At 38.0% G+C, this 13294-nt stretch overlaps 1 protein-coding gene across 1 annotated transcript in view; it reads left to right on the top strand.

Moving 5' to 3' along the window:
• The window catches only part of OXSR1 (oxidative stress responsive kinase 1), a 103087-nt gene that overhangs the window by 18381 nt on the left and 71412 nt on the right, over positions 1 to 13294 (top strand). Inside the window, exon 3 of the mRNA XM_059077371.2 lies at positions 5340 to 5448. Coding sequence (XP_058933354.1) covers positions 5340 to 5448 — 109 coding nt within the window. The remainder of the gene's footprint in view (positions 1 to 5339; positions 5449 to 13294) is intronic.

Here is a 13294-nt window from a genome sequence, read left to right as displayed (position 1 = left end):
TAAACATCTCTGAGATAGGTAGAAGCTCCACTTTATAGATGAGGGAAGTAAATCATGATAAGTAACAGAGTCTGGATTAAAAGTCAGGTTTTTCTGATCCAAGTCTATTATTTTCTGCTTCATGTAATACTAACTAATTATAATCTTAGTTCAAAAGTAGAAAGAACAGCTCTTCTCAAATATCGTTTGGCATTCTTGAAAGTAATATTTGTATTATTACACTAGGGCCTTACTTTTAGAGGACTGCAAATTTGATATAGCTTAGTAAGAGGAAAAAAAAACTCGTTAGACCTCCGTAAAAATTGGCCACATATTTCATTAATCTTTACATTGCAAATGCAGTATTTATATATTCAGCAAATAAGTAAAGGTGGGGGAAAGTGATTTAAAGCAAGTTAAAAATAATTGGCTTTCTTGGTGGGTATGCAGGTAAGATTCCACTAACCCTGAAGAAATATCAGAAATATAAAGAATACCTGATTTATTTGTGGTGTTTTGTGGTGGTGTTGAGACTTGAGATCTGAGTGCCAAGGGCTCTGTATTGAAAAGATATGAAGCCCTTTAATTTATCTTAAAAAAACTATTAGCTCAACATACTAAACTTTTGATGTTGTGATTTTAAAATTTATTTTCAAAACTGTCTTTATTATAATGCAGAAAGGATGCTCTGGGTTCTCCAGAGAGTACTGATGTAAACCAATTACAGGTGTGTAAATGTGTGTGACAGTTATTAGTGAGGATGCAGTATATTGCTCCTTTCTCTTGTCAAAATGTTTTCTTGTCTGTCAGCCTTTGCTAAGTGTGATCACAAAATCAGCTGTCAAATCTTACTACATTTATTTTCTCCAGAGATTTTACTCACAGACTTTTCTCTGAGAAAGGCAACTGTGTAATATATTGAGATTTTTCTCTCCTCTGGTAGATGCTAGGACTAGATTCATTGAACAAACATCTGAGGGGACCATTAAAAGGCTTAAAATGTCTTTTCTTCTGCCAAGAGGCTCACAATCTAGTTGAAGAGTTAAGGCTCTTGCCTGCTGTACAAGGCAGAGTGTGACAAATGCCTAGGAAAGGTACAAGTACTGTGTTGAAATAAGAGGAAGAAGGGAGCTACCAGTTATGAAAGTGGAGGCCTTTGTGGAGATGTTTGTGTCCTGGGCCACCTGGGCTGGGAAGACTTTGAAGAGGCAGAGATGGAGACCCTGCCAGGCAGGGGGTCTTAAGATCAGCAAAAAATAGCATATTGTATATTAACATTTTGAATATATATGATATTATATATTAATATAACTGAAACAACATTTTTATAAAACAATTCTTAATTATATTATGTGGAATGCACTCTGATTTTCTATCCTATTTTTGTTTGTCTGTTTTTTTTTTAATGTGATCCACTAAATTTATTTCATGACCCATATGAGTTGCATCCCATAGGTTGAAGAACACAAAGAGATATTGAGACTAAATTCAGGCAGTGACAGTGATAATGGAAAGGAAGACACAAATTCCCTAGACATTTTATAGATGGAAAAATTGTTAGTACTAGAATGAGCACTCCATGAGGGCAGGGACTGGACTGTTCACTCTGAATGAGTGAATGAATAAATTAACATTACTTGGGGACTGACTGAATAGTGTGAAGTGGAGGAAAACCACCTACGTTAGAGTAATCAGAAAACCAGGGAGTAAATAGAAATCAAGATGAGTGAGTTTCAAGAAGGAATGAACAGTCATCGTTAAAAAAACATGGCTTTAGGTGGAGAACTGAAAATTCCAGACAAAAGATCTGGTATTAGCAGACAATAAAGGACTTTCAATAAAGCATTTTCATGAGTAAGGGTGGAATCACTTATGAGTGTTGAGGAAGCTGCTGGGAAATTTGAGTCAGAATGAATATACCACTCTTGCAGAGCACTTAATATGTATATTTTTTCTTTTTGAAATGAAAGGGAAAAGAATAACTCCAAGGGGAATTAAGAGGAATAGAAGAGAAGAAAAGGAATATTTAAGGCCTTTTTACCTTTAAAATTTATGGCTCTCCTGATAGCCTCCTTTTTTTTGTTGCGGTTGTTTTTTGTTTGTTTTTATTAATTTCTTTTAGTTGTAGTTGATTTACAGTGTTTCAGGTATACAACAAAGTGATTGAGTTATACATACATATGTATGTATATGTATACCTTTTCAGATTCTTTCCCATTATGGGTTATTACAGGATATTGAATATAGGTCCCTGTGCTATACAGTAGGTCTTTATTGTTTGTCTGTTTTATATATAGTAGTGTGTATCTGTTGATCTAAAATTCCCAATTTATCCCCCCCTACCCCCCCCTTCCCCGCCATAGTCTCCTTTTAGAAAACCCTTTGTAGTACTCTTTTTTCCATGATTAAGCTCAAAACCTTTTGCTTAACATTTAAGACCTTGGACCATTTGACCCCAGCTCTTTGCATTGTCACTCCCCTATGTGATTTCTGTCTCTTTCACTTCTCCTGTCCAGTTAGTCACCAAGTCCTATTGTTTATACCTCTTTAGTATCATCTCTTGACTCTTCCCTTTCTTTTCATATTACCACTTATTATTTTAAACTTTTTATTTTGTGATAGTCTTAACCTTACAGAAGAGCTGCTAAAGCAGTACAGAAAGTTCCCATATGCTGTTCACCCAACATCTCCTAAGAGTAACATAACCATAGTACAGTAATCTAAACTGAGAAAGTAGCTGTTTATCGTTTTTCAGGCCATTATCATCTCACCCAGCTCATGGCAACAACCTTGAACAGAGTCTTTCCCTTTAGTCTTGCCTTCTCTCTTTTATTTTCTACATTACAGCCAGAGTGATTTTTATGAAAAGATAAATATAGTTAAAACTTTGATGCCTTTCCATTGCTGTTAGGATGAAGCCTAAATTATTGAACACAGTTACAAGGTCCTTTATGATACGGTCCCAGGTAATTAAACAATAAAAACCCCTAAGAACATATTTATCTTCCTATTTCAGTGTCAGTGTAGTAAAACTTCTTATAGGAAGCTTTCCCTGATTGTCGCTCCTAATTTTTGGTAATTCACCTCTCCGATGAAATCATGTAGTATTTAGTACTTCTCCTATCAGACTTTATTCATCTGTGTTATAAATTAGTATTTGTCTAACTTCTTCACCAGACTGTAGGTTTCATGAGGGTTCACCATTGTGGTTAAGCACCTAGAACTGTGCCTGGCACAGAGTAGGCACTTGGTAAATTTCTGTTGAAAGCATGAACTGCTTAACCTTAGACAGGTTTACTCCTGTGTCCTAAAATCTGTCTTGCTTATTTCATCCTTTTTTTTTGTAATTTTATGTGCTTTGCACCTTGTACTGCTATAACATCCCACATCCTGCAGAACTAAACGTAGTTCCCACCTTCTCTGTGAAGACTTCTTGCCTGCCTTAACTGTTCTTTCCTCTGGATTCTTGTAACATTTACTATCTTTACTGCTCATTTGGCACGTATATGCTGTTCTTTATATTCCCTCATATGTACATATCTTATCTCTTCAAATCCTGTATAACTGTGTCAATAGGCAGGTGTTTACTTTAGTTCTTCTTCCTTATCCTTCATATTTACTTACCTTTTAGTATGGAAGACTGTGCTAGTGACTTAGTGGGTAGCAAAAATACACACAACAAAGTCCTTGCCATAAAAGAATTTACATTCAAGTAGATAAAATGAGAATGGAAAAACTAGTGTTTATTGAACACTTCTTATGAATCAGGGATTATGGGCAACTTTTACTCAATTGATCTTACTGAACAAATACCAAGGGCATAGGGCAAGTATTAATACATCAGTAAGTAAAAAGCTATATAAAGTGCTATAGGATTTTATTCATTCAGCAAATATTTATTGAGGGTATACTGTGTGCCAGGCACAATAAGTGCCAGTATACAGAGTCTGACCTCTCATTGAGCTACAGTTTTGTGAGGGATGCAGAAAAATAAATAGGCAATTACAATATAGTATGATAATGCCCACCATGTGTAGGAGTCCACTTTTAAGTACTTGCCTTCTTGGAGTTGTCAGTCTAGCAGGAAAGGACAGACAAATAAGCATCCAATGTATTATCCAGTACATATGTGCTGTGATGTAAGGAGATACACACAGAGCTTGGAAGCCAAGAGAAGGGACACCTAACTAACTCAACCTGGGAAGTTGGGAGGAAGTGGTATTTTGGCTGAGATCAGAAGGGAGAATTGGTGTTTTCAGCTAGGTGAAAATGAGGGAAGTGTATTGAGGCAGAGGGAACAACAGGGTTAAATGTCCATGGTTAGAAGAAGCATGGCTCACTTGAAGTTACTATGACTGGATCATAGGACTGGGGTATGTTGGGGGTAGGATCAGTGAAGGCAGTAGGAATGATGGAGAGGTAAACCAGGCCCTGATCACACAGGGCTTTTATAAGGCATTTTATCACACCAAATCTAATATAAATTCATTAAATTCGAATGAGATAGTATAAGCTGAGACTTTGGACTCAGGTGTCTACTTTGGATTTAGTTTATGGCCTCTTTAAAGTGGGAACTGTTAATCATTTCACAAAAATGAGATGAAACAATGTTTTGGAGAAAAAAGACAGACAAACAAACCACCCTTTGTTTATTAGTATTGATAATTATCCTCTGTGACTGTAAAACCTGATTTCCCAAGATGGTTCTTTAAGGGCACCTGGAAGTAAAAATATGTGTCCCAGTGGAGGCCTCTGTGGTGTTGTGGCAGGGTGTGATAAATAGTGCATGTTTCTGGTTTCAGAGATCCCTAGTTTAACGAGTGAAAGGAGTAAGATTCAGAATGGACTGAGGGAAACCAAGCGGTTTTTTTGGTTTAACCATTCTTTTTATTTATTTATTTATTTATTTATTTATATTTTTGGCTCCGTTGGGTCTTCGTTGTTGCACGCAGGCTTTCTCTAGTTGGGGCTATTCTTTGTTGCGGTGCGTGGGCTTCTCATTGCCATGGCTTCTCTTGTTGCGGAGCACGGGCTCTAGGCACGTGGGCTTCAGTAGTTGTGGCTCGCGAGCTGTAGAGCGCAGCCTCAGTAGTTGTGGCACACAGGCTTAGTTGCTCCGCGGCATGTGGGAATCTTCCCAGACCAGGGATAGAACCTGTGTCCCCTGCATTGGCAGGCGGATTCTTAACCACTGCACCACCAGGGAAGTCCCTGATTTAACCATTCTTGCAGAGGTCAGGCATGAAAATCCCAGAAAGGTTGTGACATAGTCTTTGGAATTCCCAGATCTGGATTCAGTAACTTCTAGTGTTGTTTTAGGCTTGCATATAATGAATTACCATGTTTTCTCTTCTTTGTAGAAAGAAATTCAAGCCATGAGTCAGTGCCATCATCCTAATATTGTGTCTTACTACACATCTTTTGTGGTAAAAGATGAGCTGTGGCTAGTCATGAAGCTGCTAAGTGGAGGTGAGTAGAGTACAATGAAATTTCAACTTCCATGGTTTGGAAAATTTATACAAATGTTTTTCTTGTTTTGGTTTTCATGGACATTTACATTTGAGGAGATACTGAGAATAAAGTATCTAATGATAATAGTGTACAAGCTGAGACAAGTTTCACATGTTGTATTTGTTTGTCATGCCTCTTCAATTACTCTTAATCTAGGATGGTTCCCTCCTACTTCCTCTCTTCCATGAGGCAGACTTACTGAAGGGTCTGGTCTGAAGGGTCTATCTTGTCCCACATTCTGTATTTCTTTTTTAACATCTTTATTAGAGTATAATTGCATTACATTGTTGTGTTAGTTGCTGCTGTATAACAAAGTGAAGCAGCTATACGTATACATATATCCCCATATCCCCTCCCTTTTGCGTCTCCCTCCCACACTCCTTATCCCACCCCTCTAGGTGGTCACAAAGCACCAAGCTGATCTCCCTGTGCTATGTGGCTGCTTCTCACTAGCTATCTGTTTTACGTTTGGTAGTGTATTTATGTCAATGCCACTCTCTCACTTCATCCCAGCTTACCTTTCCTCCTCCCCGTGTCCTTAAGTCCACTCTCTTTGTCTGTGTCTTTATTCCTGTTCTGGCCCTAGGTTCTTCAGAACGAGTTGTTTTTACTTAGATTCCATATATATGTGTTAGCATACAGTATTTGTTTTTCTCTTTCTGACGTACTTCACTCTGTGTGACAGATTCTAGGTCCATCCACCTCACTACAAATAACTCAATTTCCTTTCTTTTTATGACTGGGTAATATGCCATTATATATATGTGCCACATCTTCTTTATCCATTCATCTGTCAGCGGACACTTAGGTTGCTTCCATGTCCTGGCTAGTGTAAATAGTGCTGCCATGAACATTGTGGTACATAATTCTTTTTGAGTTATGGTTTTCTCAGGGTATATGCCCAGTAGTGGGATTGCTGGGTCATATGGTAGTTCTGTTTTTAGTTTTTTAAGGAACCTCCATACTGTTCTCCATAGTGGCAGTATCAATTTACATTCCCACCAACAGTGTAGGAGGGTTCTCTTTTCTCCACACCCTCTCCAGCATTTGTTGTTTGCATATTTTTTGATGATGGCCATTCTGACTGGTGTGAGATGATACCTCATTGTAGTTTTGATTTGCATTTCTCTAATGATTAATGATGTTCAGCATCCTTTCATGTGTTTATTGGCAACCTGTACATCTTATTTGGAGAAATGTCTATTTAGGTCTTCAGCCCAGTTTTGGATTGGGTTGTTTGTTTTTTTGATATTGAGCTGCGTGAGCTGCTTGTATATTTTGGAGATTAATCCTTTGTCAGTTACTTTGTTTGCAAATATTTTCTCCCATTCTGAGGGACGTCTTTTCGTCTTGTTTATGTTTTCCTTTGCTGTGCAAAAACTTTTAAGTTTCATTAGTCCCATTTGTTTATTTTTGTTTTATTTCCATTTCTCTAGGAGATGGGTCAAAAAGGATCTTTCTGTGACTTATGTCATAGAGTGTTCTGCCTATGTTTTCCTCTAAGAGTTTGATAGTGTCTGACCTTATATTTAGGTCTTTAATCCATTTTGAGTTTATTTTTGTGTATGGTGTTAAGGAGCATTATAATTTCATTGTTTTACATGAAGCCATCCAGTTTTCCCAGCACCACTTACTGAAGAGGCTGTCTTTTCTCCATTGTATATTCTTGCCTCCTTTATCAAAGATAAGGTGACCGTATGTGCGTGGGTTTATCTCTGGGCTTTCTATCCTGTCCCACTGATCCATATTTCTGTTTTTGTGCCAGTACCATACTGTCTTGATTACTGTAGCTTTGTAATATAGTCTGAAGTCAGGAAGCCTGATTCCTCCAGCTCTGTTTTTCTTTCTCAGGATTGCTTTAGCTATTTGGGGTCTTTTGTGTTTCCATACAAATTTTGAATTTTTTGTTCTAGTTCTGTGAAAACTGCCACTGGTAGTTTGATAGGGATTGTATTGAACCTGTAGATTGCTTTGGGTAGTGTAGTCATTTTCATAATGTTGATTCTTCCAATCCAAGAACATGGTGTATCTCTCCATCTGTTTGTACCATCTTTAACTTCTTTCATCAGTGTCTTATAGTTTTCTGCATACAGGTCTTTTGTCTCCTTAGGTAGGTTTATTCCTAGGTATTTTATTCTTTTTGTTGCAGTGGTAATTTCCCTTGCAGATTTTGCATCATTAGTGTATAGGAATGCAAGAGATTTCTGTGCATTAATTTTGTATCCTGCTACTTTACTAAATTCATTGATTAGCTCTAGTAGTTTTCTGGTAGCAGCTTTAGGATTCTCTATGTGCAGTATCCTGTAATCTGCAAACAGTGACAGTTTTACTTCTTCTTTCCGATTTGGGTTCCTTTTATTTGTTTTTCTTCTCTGACTGCTGTGGCTAAAACTTCCAAAACTATGTTGAATAATAGTGGTGAGAGTGGGCAACCTTGTCTTGTTCCTGATCTAAGTGGAAATGGTTTCAGTTTTTCACCATTGAGAATGATGTTTGCTGTGGGTTTGTCATATATGGCCTTTATTATGTTGAGGTAAATTCCCTCTATGCCTACTTTCTGGAGGTTTTTATCATAAATGTGTGTTGAGTTTTGTCAAAAGCTTTTTTCTGCATCTATTGAGATTATCATATGGTTTTTCTCCTTCAGTTTGTTAATATGGTGTATCACATTGATTGATTTGCATATATTGAAGAATCCTTGCATTCCTGGAATAAACCCCACTTGATCATGGTGTATGATCCTTTTAATGTGCTGTTGGATTCTGTTTGCTAGTATTTTGTTGAGGATTTTTACAACTATGTTCATCAGTGATATTGGCCTATAATTTTCTTTTTTTGTGACATCTTTGTCTGGTTTTGGTATCAGGGTGATGGTTGAATGAGTTCCTCCCTGTGCTATAATTTGGAAGAGTTTGAGAAGGATAAGTGTTAGCTCTTCTCTAAATGTTTGATAGAATTTGCCTGTGAAGCCATCTGGTCCTGAGCTTTTGTTTGTTGGAAGATTTTTAATCACAGTTTCAATTTCAGTGCTTGTGATTGGTCTGTTCAGATTTTCTATTTCTTCCTGGTTCAGTCTCGGAAGGTTGTGCTTTTCTAAGAATTTGTCCATTTCTTCTAGGTTGTCCATTTTATTGGCTTATAGTTGCTTATAGTAGTCTCTCATGATCCTTTGTATTTCTGCAGTGTCAGTTGTTACTTCTCCTTTTTCATTTCTAATTCTGTTGATTTGAGTCTTCTCCCCTTTTTTCTTGATGAGTCTGGCTAATAGTTTATCAATTTCGTTTATCTTCTCAAAGAACCAGCTTTTAGTTTTATTGATCTTTGCTATTGTTTCCTTCATTTCTTTTTCATTTATTTCTGATCTGATCTTTATGATTTCTTTCCTTCTGTTAACTTTGGGGTTTTCTTGTTCTTCTTTCTCTAATTGCTTTATATGTAAGGTTAGGTTGTTTATTTGAGATTTTTCTTGTTTCGTGAGGTAGGCTTTTATAGCTATAAACTTCCCTCTTAGAACTGCTTTTGCTACATCCCATAGGTTTTGGGTCATCATGTTTTCATTGTCATTTGTTTTTAGGTATTTTTTGATTTCCTCTTTGATTTCTTCATTGATCTCTTGATTATTTAGTAGCATATTTTTTAGTGTCATGTGTTTGTATTTTTTACAGTTCTTTTCCTGTAATTGATATCTAGTCTCATAGCGTTGTGGTTGGAGAAGATACTTGATACGATTTCAGTTTTCTTAAATTTACCAAGGCTTGATTTGTGACCCAAGATATGATCTATCTTGGAGAATGTTCCATGAGCACTTGAGAAGAAAGTGTATTCTGTTCTTTTTGGATGGAATGTCCTATAAATATCAATTAAATCCATCTTGTTTTATGTATCATTTAAAGTTTGTGTTTCCTTATTTATTTTCATTTTGGTTGATCTGTCCATTGGTGAAAGTGTGGTGTTAAAGTCCCCTACTATTACTGTGTTACTGTGGATTTCCTCTTTTATGGCTGTTATCATTTGCCTTATGTATTGAGGTGCTCCTATGTTGGGTGCATAAATATTTATAATTGTTATATCTTCTTCTTGGATTGATCCCTTGATCATTATGTAGTGTCCTTCTTTGTCTCTTGTAATAGTCTTTATTTTAAAGTCTGTTTTGTCTGACATGAGAATTGCTTCTCTAGCTTTCTTTTGATTTCCATTTGCATGGAATATATTTTTCCATCCCCTCACTTTCAGTCTGTATGTGTCCCTAGGTCTGAAGTGGGTCTCTCGTAGACAGCATATATACGGATCTTGTTTTTGTATCCATTCAGCCAGTCTGTGTCTTTTGGTTGGAGCATTTAATCCATTTATATTTAAGGTAATTACTGATTTGTATGTTCCTATTACCATTTTTTTAATTGTTTTGGGTTTGTTACAGTAAGTCTTTTCCTTCTCTTGTGTTTCCTGCCTAGAGAAGTTCCTTTACCATTTGTTGTAAAGCAGGTTTGGTGGTGCTGAATTCTCTTAGCTTTTGCTTGTCTGTAAAGATTTTAATTTCTCCATTGAATCTGAATGAGATCCTTGCTGGATAGAGTAATCTTGGTTGTAAGTTTCTCCTTTCATCACTTTAAATATATCCTGCCACTCCCTTCTGGCTTGCAGAGTTTGTGCTGAAAGATCAGCTGTTAATCTTATGAGGATTCCCTTGTATGTTATTTGTTGCTTTTCCCTTGCTGCTTCAGTATTTTTTCTTTGTATTTAATTTTTGATAGTTTGATTAATATGTGTCTTGGTGTGTTTCTCCTTGGATTTATCCTGTATGGGACTTTCTGTGCTTCCTGGACTTGATCAACTATTTCCTTTCCCATATTAGGGAAGTTATCAGCTATAATCTCTTCAAATATTTTCTCAGTTCGTTTCTTTTTCTCTTCTTCTTCTAGGACCCCTATAATTTGAATGTTGGTGCGTTTAATGTTGTCCCAGAGGTCTCTGTGACTTTCCTCAATTCTCTTCCTTCTTTTTTCTTTTTTTTGCTGTTTCCATCTATTTATATTTCTTTTGTTTAAAGTGTCGATTGAATGGAAAATTGCACATGACAAAGGGGCTTACAAGCCTAAAGTAAATAACTATTTCATCATAAATGAGGATCACTTCTCTTTGACAGTATGGAGACTGCCCACACTCTCGTAGAGTTGTTTTGTGACATTTTACATCAAACTCAGAACAAGAAATAATAAATACCTTGAAAGGAACTGAGAGATCTCTTAAATGCATGATAAAGAAAGAATATAATGGAGTCTTCAAGAGCTTTAATTCATTCCAAATAAATGTCCTAACCAGAGCACAGATATTTTCCAGGATGCATTATCTCAGAGTGCTGTCCTTATCTCTGATTTTTAATCAATATTCTTCCTGTACCCTCGGGTTTCTTATTTTCTTATAAGAATTTCATTCTTCCCTCAAAGCCATCAGCAACAACAGTTCTGGAAGCTAGAAGTCCAAGATCAAGGTTCCAGCTGCTTCAGTTTCAGGTAGGGCTTTCTTCTTGACTTGCAGATAGCTGCCTTATTGCTGAATCAGTTCTAGAGGCCACAAGTCTAAGATCAAGTCACCATCAGGGGCTGGTTTATGGCGAGAACTCTTCTTCTTGGCTTGCAAACCTTCTCACTGTGTCCTCACATGGCCTTTCTCCATAAATCTGGCTCTCTGATGTCCTCTCATCAGATTCTACTTATCTTGGTTCTTACCAGCCTGTGTTTCATGTGTGTATGCTATGCACCATCTCTCCAGTTAATTCATGGGCTCCACTCACTTTTTTAAATCACTCACAGCACCTTAGCTTTATAGCCTCTTGGATCTGTCTCTTTTATCTTCTACTTCACCTCTTACCATGTGGCATCCATTCTCAAGGTCAAGATGGCTGCTGAAGCTCTAGTTATCACATCTGAATTTCCAGTCTGCTAGTGTTGGAGGGTCTCCTGCAGAGGCGGGCAGTGGCGGTGGCTCACCGAGGGGACAAGGACACTGGCAGCAGAAGTTCTGGGAAGTACTCCTTGGTGTGAGCCCACCCAGAGTCCGCCATTAGCCTCATTCTTTTTTCTTTATTCTGCTCTGTTGTAGTTATTTCCACTATTTTATCTTCCAAGTCACTTATCCGTTCTTCTACCTCAGTTATTCTTCTATTAATTCCTTCTAGAGAATTTTTTATTTCATTTATTGTGTTGTTCATCATTGTTTATTTGCTCTTTAGTTCTTCTAGTTCCTTATTAAATGTTTCTTGTATTTTCTCCATTCTATTTCCAAGATTTTAGATCATCTTTACAATCATTACTCTGAATTCTTTTTCAGGTCAACTGCCTATTTCCTCTTCATTTGTTTAGTTTACCTTCCTCCTTCATCTGCTGCATATTTCTCTGTCTTCTCATTTTGCTTAACTTACTGTGTTTGAGGTCTCCTTTTTGCAGCCTAGGGTTGTGTAGGCTTCTGTGTTCTGGTGGATGAAGCTGGATCTTGTCTTTCTGGTGGGCAGGACCACATCTGGTACTGTGTTTTGTGGTGTCTGTGACCTTATTATAATTTTAGGCAGCCTCTCTGCTAATGGGTGGGGTTGTGTTCCTGTCATGCTAGTTGTTTGTCATGGGGTGTCCAGCACTGGAGCTTGCTGGTCGTTGAGTGGAGCTCGGTCTTAGCGTTGAGATGGAGATCTCTGGGAGAGCTCTCACCAATTGATATTATGTGGGGCTGGGAGGTCTCTTGTGGACCAATGTCCTGAACTCGGCTCTCCCACCTCAGAGGCTCAGGCCTGACAGCCAGCTGGACCACCAAGACCCTGTCAGCCACACGGCTTTTGGGAAGTCTGAGGTCCTCTGCCAGCATTCAGTTGGTGTTCTGTAGGAGTTGTTCCACACATAGATGTAATTTTGATGTATTTGTGGGGAAGAAGGTGATCTCCACATCTTAATCCTCCGCCATCTTGAAGGTTTCTCTCTTCACACTATTTAGTTTTGAAGTGTTCCTTACTCACAGATCAATCAAGGAAAAGCTTGAGGGCAGATTTAGGGAAATCTTCCATTATTCCTGTTGCTAGAGGATCCACATTTCATCTTTTTTCCTTTCTGCTTAGTCTAGTTTCACTTGCTCATAGGGTACTGTGTGCAGTGGCCTTCTTCCTGGCAATTCAGAGAAGAGTTCCTAGCATGAAATGGCTGCATCTGATACTTGAGCTTGGCGGGCTGCGTGCAGAAACTCTGCACATGACACCTTGGCTCAGCGGGGCCGTATGCAGAGATGTTGCTCCTGGCCCTGTGATCTGGAGCCTTGAGCAGCACTAGCAGCACGCAGTTACTCCACATTCTGGATTTAACTAGTTATTTCTTCCTGGTGATGTTTAACCTGATTTATATTCCTCTGTTTCCTACAAATTAAAACAAGACCTAAAGTGTTGTTTGGACAGAATATTTTGTAGGTGATGCTATGTACTTCATATTGCATCACATCAGGAAGTAGTATTTGCTATCTGGTTGTATCTTTAATCGTGATATTAATTTTGATTGCTTAAGATTATGACAGCCAGGCCTCTCCATGGAAAAGTAAGCTTTATTTCCCTTTGCAGCAAGCAAGTAATCTGTGGGATGATACTTTGGCACTGTGACTATCCAGTTCCCCAGTCTTTTGTCTAATGATTTTTAGCATCCATTAACAATCCTTGGGCTTCCCTGGTGGCGCAGTGGTTGAGAGTCCGCCTGCTGATGCAGGGGACGCGGGTTCGTGCCCTGGTCCGGGAAGATCCCACATGCCGCAGAGCGGCTGGGCCCGTGAGCCGTGG

Source organism: Kogia breviceps, chromosome 10 (assembly GCF_026419965.1).
Source record: "Kogia breviceps isolate mKogBre1 chromosome 10, mKogBre1 haplotype 1, whole genome shotgun sequence".
NCBI classification, from domain to species: Eukaryota; Metazoa; Chordata; class Mammalia; order Artiodactyla; family Physeteridae; genus Kogia; species Kogia breviceps.
Note: the sequence above shows the minus strand (reverse complement) of the source record. Positions and strands in the feature narration are given on the sequence as shown.